Source organism: Cupressus sempervirens, chromosome 1, assembly GCF_028749045.1.
Source record: "Cupressus sempervirens isolate cs-2001-9-10 chromosome 1, ASM2874904v1, whole genome shotgun sequence".
In the NCBI taxonomy this organism is placed as follows: domain Eukaryota; kingdom Viridiplantae; phylum Streptophyta; class Pinopsida; order Cupressales; family Cupressaceae; genus Cupressus; species Cupressus sempervirens.
The window spans coordinates 212,578,116-212,598,260 of record NC_143118.1 but is presented as its reverse complement, the minus strand read 5'-3'; the positions used below and the strand labels follow the sequence as shown (position 1 = coordinate 212,598,260).

General features: G+C 36.6%; 2 protein-coding genes across 2 annotated transcripts; both read right to left on the bottom strand.

Annotated features, from left to right (window-relative positions):
- Positions 1–9,137: 9,137 nt before the first annotated feature.
- LOC149576899 (putative anthocyanidin reductase) lies at positions 9,138–9,828 on the bottom strand. The gene is made up of 2 exons (XM_089823549.1): positions 9,735–9,828; positions 9,138–9,611 (listed from the first exon to the last, which is right to left on the bottom strand). The coding sequence occupies exons 1-2, from the start codon at positions 9,800–9,802 to the stop codon at positions 9,458–9,460; spliced, it is 222 nt and encodes a 73-aa protein (XP_089679675.1). The 5' UTR covers positions 9,803–9,828; the 3' UTR covers positions 9,138–9,457.
- Positions 9,829–10,123: 295 nt separating this feature from the next.
- LOC149576898 (putative anthocyanidin reductase) lies at positions 10,124–10,953 on the bottom strand. Its single transcript, XM_089823484.1, has 3 exons — positions 10,766–10,953; positions 10,507–10,673; positions 10,124–10,402 (listed from the first exon to the last, which is right to left on the bottom strand). The coding sequence occupies exons 1-3, from the start codon at positions 10,875–10,877 to the stop codon at positions 10,133–10,135; spliced, it is 549 nt and encodes a 182-aa protein (XP_089679610.1). The 5' UTR covers positions 10,878–10,953; the 3' UTR covers positions 10,124–10,132.
- Positions 10,954–20,145: the final 9,192 nt, after the last annotated feature.

Here is a 20,145-nt window from a genome sequence, read left to right as displayed (position 1 = left end):
TGCTTTTATATTTACCTTTTTCTTTTGGTAACCTCCTTGCAAGTAGGGCTTCAATGGCTTCAAAATTACTATAAGATTCTTCATCCTCTTCACTATCCAATTGTTTGTCTGTTGAGTTTTCTCCCTTTCTATCAAGGGTTAGTTTTTCTTTGAATACTGATTATATGTTGGAAGATCCAAGAAGATAGCTATTAAAGCTATCCAACTCAAAATCTATTAACCTTACCACTAGTGTATCCAAAGTTATATCACTTTTGGGAACAAATCTCATCTCTTGAATAGTTGAAACTCTAAGTGCATAAATAGGAAGAAGTGTTCTTAATACCTTGGTAACTACTATTTCATCTTCTATTTTCCTCTTGAGGATCTAATTGCATCGACACTTGCTTTGATTTTCTCACTAAATTTTGCAATGTTTTCATCTTCTCTCATCTTCATCCGATCAAATTGACCTCTTAAACTTTCTACTTTAGCTCTCCTCACATTGTCATCTCCTACATAGATCTTTTGTAGCTTGTTCCACATCTCATAAGTAGTAGGAAAATCTTTGACTTCATCAAATTCAGCATAATTGAGAGTAGAAGTAATGTCAATCATCATTTTGTTGTGATTCTTTTTATCTACCATTTGATCCATAGTCAAAGGATCAAGAGGTGACACATACTGGTTCTTTAGGAATTTTAGGCTTGTGTCTCCAATGGTTCCCAAATATAGCCTCGTTAGTTCCTGTCGTGTTTTGAAATTTTCTTTGTTCAAATTGGGAATCTCTCTTTTGTAAGACATCATGATCTTTAGCTTAAGTCCTTGAAACATTTTCTACAAGTACCAACAACTTTGATACCAATTGTTGGAAATATAAGAGGACTAACTAAGAGGGGAAGGGTGACTTAGTTACCACTAAAATAATTCTGAATCCCTTACATGTCAATACAAACTTCCTTTAAACTCTTAGCTCAGTTAGAACTAGATATTTATTGTAACTCAATTAACAAAGCAATTTGATATATTAATGTGTATCAACCTTTGGTAACTTAGTTGTAAAAAGATAAAGTAGTAAGAAAATAAAATGAACACATGAAACACCAAGATTTAATGTGAAAACCCAATTTGGGAAAACCACCAATACAACTAGTTACAACTTTTCACTCTTCTGAATTGAGCTCCATTAGGAGCCAACCCTGTTAAAGGTTACAAAACACACTGTTAGGTGTAACCCTATTAAAAGATTTAAATCACCCTATTAAGAGTAGCCTTGTTAGAGGTCTTAAGACACTTCAATATAGAAATGTCACTTGGTTAGAGGATTTACAAAATGATTTTTAAGTCAACTTTGTTAAGAGATTTCTTTATTGCTACAATTGTTAGAGAGTAACAATGATTGACCTAATTTATGAAGCAATTGGATTGTAGATTCACATCACTTTTTTAGCTTATCCTGTTGATCCTCCTTGATCAAAATATTCTTTGCAACTCCTTGGATATTTTACTTTTGATCATATATCCTTCTCTTTTTGTATCTTATCTTCTTCACTACTATCTCATATTTCAATCCACATCTTGACCTTTCATATATATGAAACCCAATGTCAAGTCGGCTAGAATACCCTTTCAAACAAATAAATAAAACCCTCTAATTCAGTTTGCATAAACTAACAAATGCATAAAACTAATCTATTGAAATTTAGCTAAAACTTGGTCACTTAGTTACCACTGAGTTCCTTGGTAACCGGCCTGACTCGATTTACACTAAACTCCTTTGGTAACCAACGTGAGTTAGTTTACACAGTAATCCATGAACTTCTATTCTTCTAAACTTTTGATTGACAAATTCCAGAGTCTTCTAAACTCGGTTCAAACTCGCAATGCTCGTTACAAGTATAACATTTGTGTAACATAAATGACAATATACAATTGAACAATTATTATCAACAATGGAAACATTAATAAAATTAATGGGTTATAGGGATTTGATAACTCACATTAATCAAGATAATTAGATGTCATGCATGTTAGAGTATTTGGTGCATTGTAGATGTCCTCATTGGGGGGCTTGATGTACGGGCATTCTATGCGACAAGATGGTCCTTAGGTAATGTGCTTGATCCTATAATGTATGAATGTATAATGAAACTTACCAAGATGTGGTTGAACCTCTCACAAATGCTTTTTCCTTTGGTTACATACTTTTTCTTTATGACTTCATTTTGGCAAATAACCACACAATTTTTAGATATTTCAAGAAATACAATGTTCAATCACTTGATTATGACACAACATCAATTATAACAACCCCTTCATCTTAACATTGGAAACATTGTAATAGTTATAAATTATCACATCAAACCCTTCTTTTTGTAAGGAAACTCAGGTTCAGAAACAACTTCCTACACTAATCTCATAAGGAAAGTATGATGCAAATTCTATTAAAATCTTCTACACTTACAGATTCAATATCATGTAAACATCAATATTGCAACCAACCATGCATATAGAAAATAGACAGAGAAAGGAACACATAACACAAGGATTTTTCGGTGAGGAAAAACCTTTTAGTAAAACAACCCCACCCCTCTAGAACCTGCACAATGTATTATCTTCAACAAAAGGTTACAATACACTTGCAGTGCAAGCTCAACATCGATAACAGAAGACTCCAGTAGCTACTTGCAGTACCAACAATACACCTTTTTCGCATCGCATCTCTTCGCAACCCTAAAAAAAATTTTAGGGCGATGCCCCGAACCCCACTATTAGGGTAGAGTGTACAGTACTCAAATATCTTAGTTTCCAAATGTCTTCACCTATCATTGAATCTTCCTAACATAGCTCTTACATGTAATAGGAATCCATCATAACCACTTTAGTCATGATCTCCTTACACACAATTCAAGATGTTGACACATCAACATTATTTGCAAGAAATACATTTTACAAAAAAAATAATAAGAATAGGAACTATACAAGGTTGAGACACCTTATTCCTAACATTCTCCCACTTGTTGAACACCTTGTAAGAGCAACAAGAACATAACAGGAACTAACCGCTATAGGGCGAAAGGCCCATAGACTCCGAACACCATCTGAACTTTTCAATGCCCACTGGTCTCATTAATGCATCTGCAACATTCTTCACAGTATCTACCTTCTCCAAATTTACCTTTCCATCTTCCACCATATCTCTCACAAAGTGATACTGCACATCAATGTGCTTCGTTCCGGCATGGAAAGTTGGATTCTTTGCAAGGAAAATAGCACTCTGACTGTCACACCAAATAGTAATCTGTTTTGCATCAACACCAACATCAAAGCACAATCTCTTAAGCCAAATGGCTTCCTTACAAGCATGAGTAGCAGCCATGTACTCAGCCTCTGTAGTGGACAAAGAAACCACAGGTTGTCGCTTCCTCATCCAACTGATGACACCACCAAACATAGTGAACACATAAGCACTGGTGGATCTCCTGCGGTCAATATCACCTGCCCAATCTGAATCCACAAACCCATGAATACAAACTAAATGCAAAAATCCAGAAGAGTTACCATGATAACATATGGAGTAATCTGATGTACCCCTCAAATATTTGAATACTCGCTTAACTGCATCCCAATGTATCCATCCAAGATTAGCCATAAATCGACTTAGGACTCCCACTGCTTGGGCAATGTCTGGTCTAGTACAGACCATAGCATACATAAGATTGTCAACTACACTAGCATAAGGTACTCTACTCATGTCCTCCACCTCACTAGGAGATTTTGGACAATCATCTAAAGATAACTTTGTTCCCATAGGAATAGGAACACATAGTGGTCTACAATCTACCATGCTGAACCTGTCCAACAGAGACTTCACATACTCTAACTCAACCAAAGTTTTCTGTTAGACCTGTCTCTACTGATTTCCATACCCAAGATGTACCTAGCTGCCCCAAGATCTTTCATCTCAAACTGTGCTGACAACTGATACTTAAAATCAGAAATCATACCCTTACCCTTCTCAAACAACAACATATCATCAACATATAATGCAACAATAAGAAGGCAATCATTTTCAATTCTGAAATAAACACAATGATCTAATTTCAGTCTTACAAATCCAATTGACAACACAAAGGCATCAAACTTAAGGTACCGCATCCTAGGAGATTGCTTCAAACCATATAGAGATTTCTTTAATCTGCAAACTAAGAATTCTTTACCTTTAACAATGTAGTGCTCATGCTGTGACATATAAATCTCTTCCTCCAAATCACAATGAAGGAAAGTTGTCTTCATATCCATCTGTTCTATCTCTAAATCATATGATGCAGCAAGAGATAACAGAAATCTAATGGATGTCAACTTTGCAATAGGAGAGAATATTTCACCATAATCTATTCCCTCTACCTATGAATACCCCTTTGCAACCAATCTAGCTTTGTACCTTCCAACACTGCCATCTGCACAGAATTTCTTCTTGAACACCATTTACAACCAATAGATTTTCTCCCTTTAGGCAAAGGTACAAGGTCCCAAGTTTTGTTTTCCTCTAAAGAAGCCATCTCATTATCCATAGCCTCAATCCAGGAACCTGCATCTTCCATGCCCAAAGCCTCTTTCATAGATCTAGGCTCATCAGTGTTAGTAATCAAAGCAAAAGCACAACTAGAATCTAACATAGAATAACCAAACCTTTCTGGTTTCTTTCTTTCTCTCGTGGATCTCCTCAAGGGCTGAGGTTGAGGTTGTTCTTCCTCTTCTTCTGAACTATCAGAGCTATAAGAGCTCTCCTCATCATTAGACCCAACACGATCTCTCTGTTTAGTCTTCTTAAGGGTAGGAGGCAACTTAACAACATCTTTTTCCTTTTCTTTTTCATCTGGTTGTAGCACAATAGGAGAATATGTTAGCTCTCTAAAAATAACATTTCTACTATACAACACCTTACTAGTCACAGGATCCCAAAGCTTGTATCCTTTCACACCAGCACTGTACCCAATGAAAATACATTTAACAGCTTTATTTTCCAACTTAGATCTTTTCTCCATTGGAACATGCACATAAGCTTCACAACCAAAAATACAAAGATGTCTAATTGAAGGCTTCTTACCAGACCACACCTCCATGGGTGTCTTACCAACAAGGGCTGATGTAGGAGATCTGTTAACCAGATAGCAAGCAATGGCCATAGCTTAGGCCCTAAACCTTTATTCTAAACTAGCTCCACTAAGCATACTCCTAGCCTTCTCCATCAGTGTCCTGTTCATCCTCTCTGCAACTCCATTTTGTTGTGGGGTATATGGGGTTGTCTTATGCCTCTTGATACCTTGTTCTTTATAGAACTATTCAAACTCTGCTGAGAAAAACTCACCACCATTGTCAGTTCTCACACACTTAATCTTCTTACTAGTCTGATTCTCTACAAGGGCTTTAAATTCCTTGAATCGACTAAAGACTTGTGTCTTACTTTTAAGGAAATAAATCCATGTCCTTCTACTGTAATCATCTATGAAAGATACAAAAAATACAGACTTGGAGATTGAAGAAAAATTTACAGGACCAAATACATCAGAATGAATAAGATCCAAAACATCAGAAGATTTGTGAGAACTAGAGTAAAACTGAACACAATTTTGTTTACCATATACACAGTGTTCACAAAAGTTGAACTCGAGATTGCAATCATTTAACCCCTCAACGATATTTTTATTTTTTAGGGTTCTGAGACCCTTCTCATCAATGTGACCAAATCTCAAATGCCACAACATTGTCTTTTCTACAGGAAGCTTTCCTTCCAAAGTGTTTGCACCCTTAGGTACACTTGTTGCACTACCATCAGAATCACTAACCACAGTCTTCTTTACTGCTTGTTCAGATGGTGGGGATGAAGTGATAGCTACTCTCTTCTTTGAAACAAAAGAACTATTACACTGAGAAATGTGTGCATCAAGCTGAAACAAAGTACCTCTCCTAGTACCCTTAGCAAGCACCATAGCTCCTCTCATCATCTTACATCCATCTTTAGAGAAAACAACTTGCACACCTACATCATTCAACATACTTATAGATAATAGGTTTAATGCCAAACCTGGAATGTGCATAACTCCATTGATTCCCTTTACTCGTCCATCAAGAAATTTGATAGTGACCCTTCCGCGTCCAACTATCTTTAGGTGAGAATCATCACCCAAGTACACCTTTCCACCATCGAACTCTTCATATTTTGAGAACCAGTTTCAATGAGAGGTCATGTGAAAAGATGCACTCGAGTCAACCAGCCACACATCATCAGATGCATGGGCTGCCAAAGCTACGATGAATGCATCGCCATCTTCTTGAGATTTTTCAGAACTAGAATCTAAGGCTTTCTTCTTCTTCTTAGGCTCTTTGCAGTCTTTACGGAAGTGCCCAATCTTATCACAGTTCCAACATTTTGCCTTGGACTTATTGGAAGTCTTTGACTTCCCACGGGATTTGGATCTACCCTTATTGTCATTTTTCTTTCCTCTTTATGTGGATCTCCCACGAACTGCAAGGGCTTCTTTTTTCAAAACGGAAGCCTTTCTCCGCATCTCCTCTGATAGCAATGAAGACACCACATCATCCATTTTGAAGGTGACTAATGTGCTTCTGAAAGCCATCACAAGATGGTCCCATGAATCCGGTAAAGAACACAAAAGTGTTTAGCAACTATCCTCCTCCTCTAACTTGACACCAGTTGATGTCAACTGTGCAGCCAGCAGATTAAATGCATTTAAATGATCCGTAAAGGATCCACCTTCCTCCATTCGCAAAGAATACAACTTCTTCCTCAGGAACAATTTGTTCACCAAAGATTTGGCCTGATACACGACCCCAAGTCTCTCCCACAAACTATATGCGGTTTCCTCATCTAGAACATTCAGAAGGACTACATCGATTAAACAGAGTCTTATGAGGCCCTTAGCTTTATGGTCTTTGATATCCCAATCTGCTTGAGCTATAGTTGCTGGTCTTGTAGCACTTGTAGTCGCTTCCCATAGGTCACGATCTTCCAACATGTCTTCCATCTTGAGTTTCCACAACTCAAAATTAGTGCCATTAAATTTCTCCACCTCCATTCTTCCATTTGATGAACTCGCCATCTCAATCTGCAAATAAGATTCAGGATGCTCTACACAAGACTCCCACTCAACTTGAGATTAGCTCAAAAAACCCTACCCAACAACTAGGATCAAAAGTTGATCAAGCTCTGATACCACTTGTAAGGAAACTCAGGTGCGAAAACAACTTCCTACACTAATCTCATAAGGAAAGTATGATGCAAATCCTATTAAAATCTTCTACACTTACAGATTCAATATCATGTAAACAACAATATTGTAGCCAACCATGCATACAGAAAATAGACAGAGAAAGGAACACATAGCACAAGGATTTTCCAGTGGGGAAAAACCTTTGGTAAAACAACTCCACCCCTCCAGAACCTGCACAACGTATTATCTTCAACAAAAGGTTACAATACACTTGCAGTGCAAGCTCAACATCGATAACAAAAGACTCCAGTAGCTACTTGCAATACCAACAATACACCTTTTTCGCATCGCATCTCTTTGCAACCCTAAAAAAAAATTCAGGGCAATGCGTCAAACCCCACTATTGGGGTAGAGTGTACAGTACTCAAATATCTTAGTTGCCACATCTCTTCACCTATCATTGAATCTTCCTAACATAGCTCTTACGTGTAATAGGAATCCGTCATAACCATTTTAGTCATGATCTCCTTACACACAATTCAAGATGTTGACACATCAACATTATTTGCAAGAAATACATTTTACAAAACAAATAATAAGAATAGGAATTATACAAGGTTGAGACACCTTATTCCTAACACTTTTGATGTCACTGCTCCAATTAGGTGTAAACCTAGGAACACGAGGATAACTCATGACCTAGATTTGGTTTACTTCATCCACTTTTGATCAAGGGTTATTGTCTGACTCTTTTACACAAATTTTTTTTAGGTTAATTCACCTTTTTTTAAATACATAACACAACATTAGTTATTAACTCACAAAGGTAGTTATGCAATGAGGCCTATATATACAAGGTATTCAGGTATTGTAAAGAGGGGATAACTTTTTTTCAAAGGGGAAAATATAGAGAAATATTTAAAGGCTTTTTAGCTTGACATGTTGCACACATGAGTCTTTGAACTTTCTTATATTTTCAAAGATACAATAAATAATGCATTTGGTTATATGTTATATGTGTTTTTGAGTTATCATTATTAATTTCTTGTATGTTAAGTTAGTAATTTTTTTTGTGAATCTATTAGGTCTATTAGTTTATGATTCAAAGGACATATGTAATTAATGAAACAAAATTTGGCAAGTTTAAATGCGATAAACTCACTTGTTTCTTTTTTTATCCTTTGGGAATCTCATACATTAATTTTATGTGTATTATTGGAGTGTGTGCTATTGACATCTTTTTGAGTACACATAAAGTCATAAATAACTCTATCACATGAGAGAGTTTTCCTTTCAAACACAGATTAAGGTTGATGATGATTTGATTTCAACCTATCCAAGTATTGGCATAGTTATCACTACTCACATGGTGAACAAGGTCAATTCTATGAACAATATCATAATAACAAATATTTTTACTAACGGTACTAGAATCACTCAAAAAAAATTTATTTCAACAAGAAATTTAGACAAATATCATCATTGATCCAATAGATAATACACTTTATTCTCTTCAAATTAATATGCACTCATTCTAATTATTTATCTACAAAGAGTATTATATCTAGACTAATCATTTGCTAAATTTTTATCTTTATTTGGTTAGTTTAAGACAATTTGAGATTTTAAAAAAAAAATTTAAAAAATTGGAAGTGATTAATGAGCAAGTAGCCTCTTTCTAGAGTTCATAAGATGATTGGGTATTTTATATTACAAATATAATTTACCAATAATTGAAAATTTAATTATAGCTAACCAAATGGTTCATCAAACCAACTCTTCTATAACTTGATTGTTTTATATTTAAATTGTGAATTGAAATATGCTAAAAAATCATAGTAATTTCATTATAACATAATAATAATTTAACTCAAATAGGGAAAAATTAAATCTACAATATTTATATATGTAGTAAGACGAACATAAACAAATTTAATTATTCTTATATTTTTTATACCAAATTTTTTTATGAAGAGTAATAGGACACTGTAACATTAGATGTAACGATACTAAATTTGTTTGAGCAGATATTAATAGATGTGGACAATAGCATTGATCAACAGAAAACAACAACTACAAAAATTTCAATGTTGTTCAAGCTAACAGTCTGCTGAGAGTTCTTTCTCCTTGTCTACCTCCCTATATTGATTATCGATTAGAGAGAATAGTAAATAAGGTCATTATTTATCAGGAGAATTCCATGTCTAAAATGGTTCTGACTAAGCCATTAAACTTGGCAATGATCAATTTCCAGTCAACAAGCCCAGGTTGTTGTAAGACTCGATGCAATCATCATAAATTTCTTCAATCCCATGATTAAATATGAAGCCTAAATCTGTGAGCTTTGTGGACTTATATTGCGTATTCTTAGAAAAGCTGGAATCCAAATCCTGCAACCTGAATCAAACCAGGAACCAAACTATTCTCATATGTAAACATTTTGTTTGCAATAGAAATTGATATAAACATAAGTTATGTTGATATGAATATATAAATGTTAGAGCTGGCTAAGGTTCCTACATATCTGTTATCTTGAGCTGTGAATAACGCTTGTTTAGAAACTGGTGCAGCTCCTCGACAGAGAGCATAAACCACTTTAATAATCAAATAGGAAATACTGAGAAATAAAATAGATATAATGCAATCTAATTAAAAATGATAATTCTACAATCTATGATAATTATGTGTAAGACTTTTCATATTTGATTGTGTTTTGAACCATCATTGGGATAAACATAACATAAGAAAACAAGAGAAATAAATCTTTGTACTCTCTAGTTAAGTTACATTCCATCCTGACAGATCTGGAAATCTTATTTAAACGTTAGCGCCAAGATCATTTTAACACTATATAAGAATCCACAAAGTCTAGCAGATGAGACCCAATCAAACATTTTAGGAAGCATAAAGATTAAGAATTATTGTAAATAGATTAAAACTAACGAGGCCCAATTAAACAATTTAGGCAATACCCAAATTGGAAATTGTTGTTTGTTGGAACGTATGTAATTGACTGAAGTCCAAAGGGATTCCACAGGAGACGAATGGTTGCTCATCTCTCCCTGCTCATTCAGTGGTGACATGGCGCAGCAAGAGGAAGTCAAAACTACTCGCTTCACAGTTTTTGCTTTTACACAGGACTTCAGCACATTGATAGTTCCCTCAACAGCAACTTCCACAACCTCACTCTGCTCATGAACATATTGCAACAAATGAAAAAACCCAACTAATATTATTCTACATATAGAGCTCGGGATTGAAATGCAAAAATGAACTGTGTTTGAGTGTTTACCTCAGGATCTTTGGAGCCAAACTCCATTGGAGATGCAACCAAGAAAACACCTTGGCAGCCCGAAACGGGTGAATCAAAGCTGCCTTCCACTCGCAGATCTGCGTTGAAGAGCTTAAGCCTTTCATGGGCACCAGGAAGTTGATGTAGATAGTTTATATCATCATTCCCTGTACAAACTCCGAACATTTGATGTTTGAATTATACATTGTATTCTATGCATGAACATAAACTTTTAAAGAATGGCGATAATGGGGATTACCAGATGCTGGAAGAATAGTTGCATGGACAGAAAAGCCTCTGCTGAGAAGAAAGTTAACGAGCGATGAGCCATAGAAACCATCTCCACCCACTACGCAAAACTTTCCTTGCATTGTTGATCTCCTGCAATTGTGCGCAAACCTCTGTATATCATTTCCTTTATTTAAGGAGCCACTCTGAACAACTATTTTAATGAAGCAAATGAGTAACTAATCTTCAGCTAAATGAATCTCTTAAAATAGCATTGATTCAACTAATCTTTAGCTGAACGAATCTAGAAACTACAGTACTTCAAATACCGTTGATTCAAGAGTCATGATAATTTACGCTAATTTCTATAGTAAGAGAAATAAATTACCTTTTAATTTTCATCCAATCTTATATAAATGAAATTATATTCAATAATACTTAAATATCATATAATCTCTATCAAAATAAATTACAATGAATATATTTAAATATTAAATAATTTTAAAATTAAGATAATTTTAATTAATTTTTATTTAAATCAATTTAGCAATCTTTTGTTGAAATGATAGATTATCTATATTCCAAACTTTCTCATCTAATTGAATTTAGAATTATTATAATTAAATATCCATTCAAATGAACATGAACCTAGAATTATTGTATTTAAATATCATAAAAATCAATAGTCATAATGATTTACAATGAGTTTCCCTCTAATTCAATATGAATTTATTTTACTTAAATAATATAAGGTCTAATTGTAAAAATAATACATATTTATGTAATGATAAATATTAGTTTTATTTGTTTAGTCCAAAATTAACCTTTGATTGTTGAAATGAAAAGTCTAATAATAGCTACCTACAACAAACCACTTTTTAGTTGACTTGAGTGTCAATTTCCACATTTAGGGCTCCTTTGGTTGTTGGAATGAATAAAATCAGAATAGTCATTTAAATTGATTTTTATTCTTTATTTGGTGGGTAGAATTAGAATGCAGAATAGAGATATGTATACGAATAGGGATGTGCAAGATTAAAATTTGTTGCAATACACAGAAAATGATTTATAGTGGTTCATGAAAATATCGATATTCATTGCCCCAGATTGCAATCAAGAACAAATCTAAACGGAGAGCACATGATACGGTCGTTGAAAAGAAAAATGCATTTGCCAAATTGCAGCAAAATATGTTCTACAAACTCTGATAGAATTACTTGTCAACATTATTTTGAAGCTCACCGAATAACAATTCTTGCTTACACGTTTGTTTAAAATTTGGAACTTCACATTTTTCTGTTATTAGTTTTTGAAAATGACTTTGTGATATTTCTGTTTTGGCATATAAATTAAATAATAAATAAATATTATATATAAGATTTATGATATTAAAATAATTGATAATTTATATAAAATATTATAATTACATTATATCATAATAATATTATTATAATTATCATTATATAACTATACATATATATTATTATAGATTTATATAATAATATATTATAAATAATTAATATATATCAAGTATTCTAAGTACTATACTATATGACAATTACATCCTTGCTATATATTAATAATATTGTTATAAATACTTAAAACAATTCATATAATTAATATCATATAATTATATATAATTAATATGATATATATTTAATTATCTTATTAATATAATAAATATGAAAGGACACGATTCTATGAATACACACACACACACACACACACACACACACACACACACACACACACACACACACACACACATATCAATGCATTGAAAAGATATCAGAATCAAAAACAGAAAATATATGCACATTACTGTTTTAAAATCTAATGTCCTAAAAGGGGACATTACAAGTGGTATCAGAGCATCAATTCTGCCATCCTTTAATATCACTATCAAAGTTACATGAATTTGTTAGGAAATGTGAAACACTCACGACTTATACATTTAAAACACCAAACCCATACATTATAATTCTAGAAATCAATATTTTTTTTTTTTTTTGCAAAAAGAGGGGTAAAAATTTATTAAGACAGAAAGGAATACAACAAGGAGAGCTCAACAAAGAGCTCGATCCTGAGCAACAAGATCATCAAATTCTTGCACCATCTCAAAGGACAGTTGCCCCCTATCCCTAATATTCCAACCTGGATCATGACTAGAAGCCCATTTGGCTAAACAATCAGCAGGTCTATTCCATTCTCGCAGAATATACTTGAACCTAATGAACTGAAAAGAGGAAGAGAAGAAAAGAATCTGCTTAACAACAGTGGCCAGCTGCCAACTAACATCCTCAAACTCTTGCGAAGAAAGCATGTTCACCACCACCTGAGAATCAGACTCACAAATAATCTTACTCCATCCCCACAAGCAACACTGTTCCACAACATATAAAATAGCCTGACCTTCCATGAGATTGTTAGTATACTCACCCTTATGAATTGAGAAGAAAAATTTAACATTCCCAGAACTACAACGAGCCACTCTGCCAATACCAGCCGGACCAGGATCCCCATGAGAAGAACCATCAGTGTTAATTTTCATAACTCAACAGGGAGGAGGAGTCCAGTGCCCATCCCGGTTAACCCGACCCTTCCTCTGATGGTGAAGCTGCCTGGACATAGAAGGAAACCTATGAGCCGCAACCCCATCCTGCAGATGAAAATTGAGGCGATTACAGATAGCAAGATCAACCGGATCCATATCCCCATCAAGCTCACACTTCACAAGAATAGTTTCCTGGAGAGAATGTGATATTTTCCACCAAATATGCAAAACACCAAGCCGAACATCTTGGAATATGCAACGATTCCTCTCCAACCAGATATGCCAAAGCATGAAAGATGGGCCAGCAATCCAAGCAGCATGGAGAGAAGAAGACTTGGAGGGAGCACTACCCAAGCGAGCCCAGAACTCAGGCAAAGAGGAAGCATGCCGACAAGAGAAACCCCAAGCGCTCCACAAAAGGTGCCATATCTGAGTAGAATAGGAGCAATGGAAGAACAGATGGGAGACAGACTCCTCTCCATTACCACACAAAACACAATAAGAGGGGCCCTGAAATCCACGTTTACAAAGATTATCCCAGGTAAGACAACGGTTGTGAGCCACTAGCCACATGAAAAAATTGCACTTGGACCAAGAAACTTTATTCCAGACTTACTTCCACCAAGGGACCTCAGCATCCCCAAATAATTGTCTAGTTATCTCCTGATACCCAGCAGAGACATGATATTTACCAGACAAGGTACCGCCCCAAGCCAATACATCTGGACCAAGCAAAGAGGAACACTCTCTAGAGGCAATAATTTGAGAAAGCTCCTGACCATCCATGTCTGTACCTCCAGGAGGCCAATCAGAGGAATGCTTCCATCTATAACCAACAACAGGTCCCAATTGATAAGGAGTCTTGTAATGAGCCACTTTATCCCATCCAGCGGCAAGAAAAGAGTCACAAAGAGGCTGAAGATGAGGGTATATGGATAAAATGGAAGGGAATCCATCCCAAGCATCAGACCAAAACAAAGCCTGAGAACCTCCTTTACATATCCAGAACAGACCCCTCTTCACCAACATCGCACCTGTCTTCAAAGTGTGCCAAACCATTGAGCCACGACCTTCAAGAGGAAGTGTAGAAACAGAGCAAGGATCAGCACCATGAAAATATTTATGAGTGATAATACGAGCCCAAAGTTGATGCTATCCAGAGCACCATCGCCAATAAAGTTTAGCAGCCAAAGCTTGTCTACTCAATAGAGCAGCACGAAGACCAAGACCACCCTCCTTTTTAGGCCTACAAACAGTTGCCCAATTAACCAAGCTCCATTTAGTACTACGCAAATTACCACTCCAAAGGAATTGTCGAGAAAGAGAATCAAACTCCTTGAGAAAGTAAATAGGTGCAGCATGAACCATGCTTCTATAAGTAAGAAGAGCTTGGATAACAGCTTGAAGAAGAGTAACCCGGGCAGTAGTAGAAAGCCATCTATGAGTCCAATGATTTACCTTATCCTGAAGCTTGGTAATCAAATTTTGCCAGAAGAGGTGTGGCTTCCTGGAAATAGCAATAGGAATGCCAAGATAAGTCAAAGGAAGTGAACCTATCTGAAACCGTAGGATACCAACAATCCTGTGCTGAATAGAATCAGGAGTGTTAAAAAAGTAAATGAAAGATTTGTGCTCATTAACTTTCTGGCCTGAAGCTGCCAAATAAACGTCCAAAGCATGTCGAAAGGCTTCAGCTTCCTTGATCCTAGCAAGACTAGCAAGAGTAGAATCATCAACAAATTGAAGATGGGAAAGAGAAGGTAAGCCATTACCCCACCACCAGCCTTGAATAGAATTCTGGGACACTTGATGCTTAATGAATCTGCCCAATCCTTCAGCCATGATGATGAATAGATATGGGGAGAGAGGGTCACCCTGGAGGAGGCCTCTAGAAGCACCAAATAGTTGTGAAGGTTGACCATTAATAAGAATAGAAAAAGAGGCAGAAGTAATGCAACTCATAATCCAACTCACCCAGTCAAAGCTAAATCCAAAAGAAAGAAGAATACTCCTTAGGAAGCTCCATTTAACTCTATTGTAGGCCTTAGCCATATCCAGCTTAACAAACATGGCTCTCTCCCTTGAAGTAGCCATAGAGTGAATAGCCTCAGTAGCAATAACCACCCCATCCAAAATTTGTCTTCCAGCAACAAAACCACCTTGTTCTTCTGATATAATAATGGGAAGCCACCTTTTCAGTCTCTCAGCAATCAGCTTAGTAATAACTTTTTAGACCACATTACATAAGGCAATTGGTCTAAAAAACTCCAATTGATTAGCACCCTCTCTCTTAGGAATAAGAGTCAAGAATGTAGAGTTCAAAGCTCGAAGCATCTGCTTGCTAGCATAGGATTCTTTAACCACCTCCAACAAATCATGATTAATGATGTCCCAAAATTCCTGAAAGAATTCAACTGGAAAACCATCAGGACCAGGAGCCTTCCCCTTAGGCATGCCAAAGACCACCGCCTCCAGCTCTTCCAAAGAGTTAGGACGCATGAGATAATCATTCATTTCCTGAGTGATAAGGGAAGGAATACAGGACAAAATAATATTTTCTTCATTATCAGCAGCAGGAGAGTCCTCAGAGAAGAGGGTAGAGAAGTACGAAATAGCCTCCTGGAACAACGCTGGCAAGGAATTCAGTTGGATACCTTGAGAATTAACCAAAGAAGAGATAGTGCTCTGATTCCGGCGAGATTGCACTGTTTTATGGAAAAAGGCAGTGTTTCGATCACCTTCCTGGAGCCAATCAACTCAAGCCTTTTGCTTCCAAAAAATTTCCTCTCGAAGTTCCCATTCTTCTAGAGCTCTAGAAGCAAGGGATTCAGCCTGGCCAAGATCCTCCGAGAAACCTCGATCTCTAATCTCCCTTGTGATGACATCAAGATTTTCTTGAGCAAGCCTCTTCATAAAGTGAAGATTCCCAAAGCATTCCCTATTCCATATCTTGAGCTTCCTTTTAACATATTGAAGCCTTTTAGAAAATGAGAACATTGCAGTACCATATGCAGGGGCACCATCTTTCCAACAACAAAAAACAAAATCATGAAGAGAGGAGTCACGAAGCCACATCAACTGGAACTTAAAAGGAGGATGCTTCGGAACATAAGCCCCTATAGCAAAAAATTTGATTGGCCAATGATCTGAACCCCTCCAATCAAGGATTTCTGAAGAGATAGTAAGGGTGCCACTAAGCCAGAAGCAAGAAACAAGAAATCTATCCAGGCGTTCTGAGATAGCAGCAACACCAGTCCTGCGATTATTCCAGGTATAGAGGCCATTAGAAGGCTTAACATCAGAGAGATGCAAAAGAGATATGTGTTGCCAAAGAAGAGCAGAAGAAGGCCCCAATCTAGCCAAACCACCATGTTTCTCTTCCAGACTTAAAACTGAATTGAAGTCCCCTGCTAACACCCAAGGATGATAAGGATGACAATTTCTAACATATTGAATATGTTCCCAAAGTTCCTCCTTTCCCACAAGATCAACAGGTGCATACACATTAGTAACCATGATTACCTTTCCTGAGTCTAGAGCAGAAGCTACCATAGAGAGAGCTGAGCGAGAAGACATCCAGCCAAGAGGAGAAATTTTTTGAGGATCCCAAAATATAGCTAAAACACCAGCACTGCCTGTTGCCCCAACACACTGGCATTGGCCACGAGACCAAATACTAGAGGCATGTTGGACCATAGACTCCACAGAGAGCTTAGTCTCTTGGATACAAAAAACATCAGGACTATGATCAACCACCAAGTTATGAATAGCCTTTTGTCTAGGGATGCTATTCAACCCCCTTACATTCCATGAGAGAATAATCATCATTGGGTAGATTTGGGAAAATGAGAATCCAAAGTTTTCACTAAACCAGACTCAATCAATATATCTCCTGTGAGTTTAATCTTCTCTTGGTCTGTTTTGTGCCCACTCCTTAGAGGGGGAGAAGAAGAAGCCCGCTTAAAGGGTCGAGGCGGCAACCCCAAGGGGAGAGGAGATCCCTTGCCCTTACCTGATGGTAGCACATCCTTAACCAAGTCAGCCAAAACAACATCATCATCTTCCAACACTGCAGGAGTCACCAGAGCCGCTGTCATAGGAGCTACAGGAACCTCACAATTCTGATATACTACAACTTGAGATGCCCCACAAGCATCATTAGGAACAGATCTCTCATCTGGGCAAGCTGGATCAAAAGAGATAGGAGGAGGAATAACCTCCTCTAGAACCATACTATCCAGCACCTCAAAACGGTTAAAACCTGAATCAGATAATCTTTCTTTCAAAGGCCTCTTTTGACCACGTCCCTTAGCTCGAGGACGAACTATGGTAAATCCATCCTTATCCTACATTGGAGCCTTACCCTTGCCTGTAGCATCTTGTGGATTCATCCCCTTGGTAGTATTAACCATTTGAGATTGTCCTTTCCCTGTAGTATCTGCCAAACCACCAGCATTTCCAGTTGTAGACCGATCTACTCCTTTGAAACTCTAGTTACGGGGGCACTGCCGCAGTAAATGACCATACTCATGACAAATCCGACAACGGAAAGGGAGGGATTCATAATCTAACTGCTGCACCCAAGAAGAATCCCCGAGACAAATTTCCAAAGAATCTGGTAATGGGTTATTCAAATTAATTTCAACACAAATTCTAGCAAAAGAAATAACCTTTTTATCAAGGGTTTGATGTGCGATCACAGCTGGCTTCCCCCCCTAGCCTGTTCTTGGTGTTTGATCTTTACTATTTTTTTGTTCTGTTTGGATTGTTAGCTACTGGACATAATTTGCGTTGGTGTTTTTGGAGATCTTCTGCAATCAATTTTGGATTGGGGGTTTTATTGTTTGCATGGCAGGGCCTGGGATTTCTTCTCCGTTGGTGAGAATAGATGGTTCTTCTCCAACTATGCATGCAATGCGATCTGAATCGTTTTATTCAGGGGAGAGCTCCAAGCTGAAAAAAGTTAATGGTTGTCTTCCGCGTAGCCATGATCGCCCTGTTCTGGTTATTCCTCCAACAGCTGTAATGGAGGACATTGATTATTGGACAAAGCATGATTTGATATGCAAATTTTTTGGAATTCGGATTTCCCTATCCGCTCTTGAGGCATGGATCCGCCGCTCTTGGCAGGTGGAAGGCGATATGGAGATTATGTTGGCAGGGAATAGTTATTTTTTTGTTGTATTCTCTTGCATGTCTGATCGTGATCGTGTTTTTGAAGGAGGCCCTTATTTCTACAACAATGTGGGGTTATTTGTCAAACCTTGGCATTCAGGTTTTAATTCTGCTGAGGATCTCCCTTCAATAGTGCCAGTTTGGTTTCGCTTGCCTCGTCTTCCCTTGGAATTTTGGCGTGAAGACATCCTTCGATAAATTTATTGTTATTGCCGTAAATATCAAATATTTCAAGGGAAAAAATATATCAAAGCAATTGATGTCATGAATAATCATTTGAGAAAACATGAGAAAGACTTCGTTTACTATGGGCTGCAAAAATTATTTGGACAACATCGTTGAGTGATGATAGAATGAAGATTCATCAAACCGAGCACAGACGTTAATCAATTGCTATGTCTTGTACATTTTTAAATCTTGAACAGAGAACGAATAGCCATTGACACAATCATCGATTATTATGAGACAATAACACTCTTACAGTTGTGAATTGAATGGAATATGTACTTCATACACATCACATTGATTTTTGGAAGAACATATACACGCAGTAGCGGTATCCAATTAGCAATATTTGAGACATTCCATTGGGAAACGATATCAATTTTATGATAAGGCAAAGATTCAATTAGACCAATGATCAAACAAGGAAGTTCTAATCAAGAAAGTTCCAAGCTATGGATTTCAAAATTTTGGCACATACAATTATAGTGGGCATTGCACCCATAGAGCATTGCTAATCTGGGGGTGTCATACACCATCTTTCTTAGAATCAATTGCTCAATCAGTGTTCTGGTCACAAAACTTGACCTTCATCGCCAAGGACATTAAAACTGTGTTTCAACAACCAGTATTACAGTGACTCAACGAATGGGAGGGGCCTCTTCTATAGTGATCCCACAATTTCCACTCACTAGAAAAAATATTGTGTCAATTCAGATGTATACATTCTACTCAGTGGGTTTATAATACCAAATGTTAGGAAAGTATATTAAAAGAAATACAGGCAGAAAAAGATAAAATTGTGTCACAACCCACTCCATCTAAATTCCAAATAAATCGGAAATTCTCTCCTGCGTGGATTCATTTTCTTGAACTATGAAATTATGTTAACTAATTTAATTATGTATTGGAGATAATGAGTCGGTTGCTATAAAAAGAATCAGTTACATAACTGAGAAAAGAATCTTACAACCGCTCCAACGGATGGAGAAGAACATGAAGACTTCTGAGAGGGAAATCGGATTGCGACAGCAACAATTTAATCTGGGATAATGAACGCACTTGGGGAAGAAATTTTTTTTTGGTGAGATGCACGGGAATGATGACTAGTGGAATACAAGGTTCCACTCCCATTTACTGCAAAATGCAATGATTGTCATCAAGATTGTTGATCATCGCGGCGATGGATGTCATGGTAGTGCAATGGATTTATCTTAGGAGGCCTTTGAGACAATCACCATTCTTGCAGCTGGAGAAGTTTACATTGATTTTGAACTTTGCTCACTTAGTGTTGGAGGGAACTCGAGGCACAGGAAGGAGCTAGAGGAGAAAACGACATTCAAGAAAGGAATAGCATTATTTACTAGGTTTTCCTGTATTCACACTATTCACTAATTCGAATTCTTTAAGTGCGATTAAATGAAAAAAATTATATTACTAGATATGGTCTTTGATTATTG

Excerpts from the sequence above, each read along its gene's own strand:
- LOC149576899 (XM_089823549.1), bottom strand. The coding sequence starts at position 9,802 with ATGCTCTCTGTCGAGGAGCTGCACCAGTTTCTAAACAAGCGTTATTCA. Across the intron at positions 9,612-9,734 it reads CAGCTCAAGATAACAGATAT|GTTGCAGGATTTGGATTCCA; the intron begins GTAGGAACCTTA and ends GGTTTGATTCAG.
- LOC149576898 (XM_089823484.1), bottom strand. The coding sequence starts at position 10,877 with ATGCAAGGAAAGTTTTGCGTAGTGGGTGGAGATGGTTTCTATGGCTCA. Across the intron at positions 10,674-10,765 it reads AACTATTCTTCCAGCATCTG|GGAATGATGATATAAACTAT; the intron begins GTAATCCCCATT and ends GAGTTTGTACAG. Across the intron at positions 10,403-10,506 it reads TTGGCTCCAAAGATCCTGAG|AGTGAGGTTGTGGAAGTTGC; the intron begins GTAAACACTCAA and ends GTTCATGAGCAG.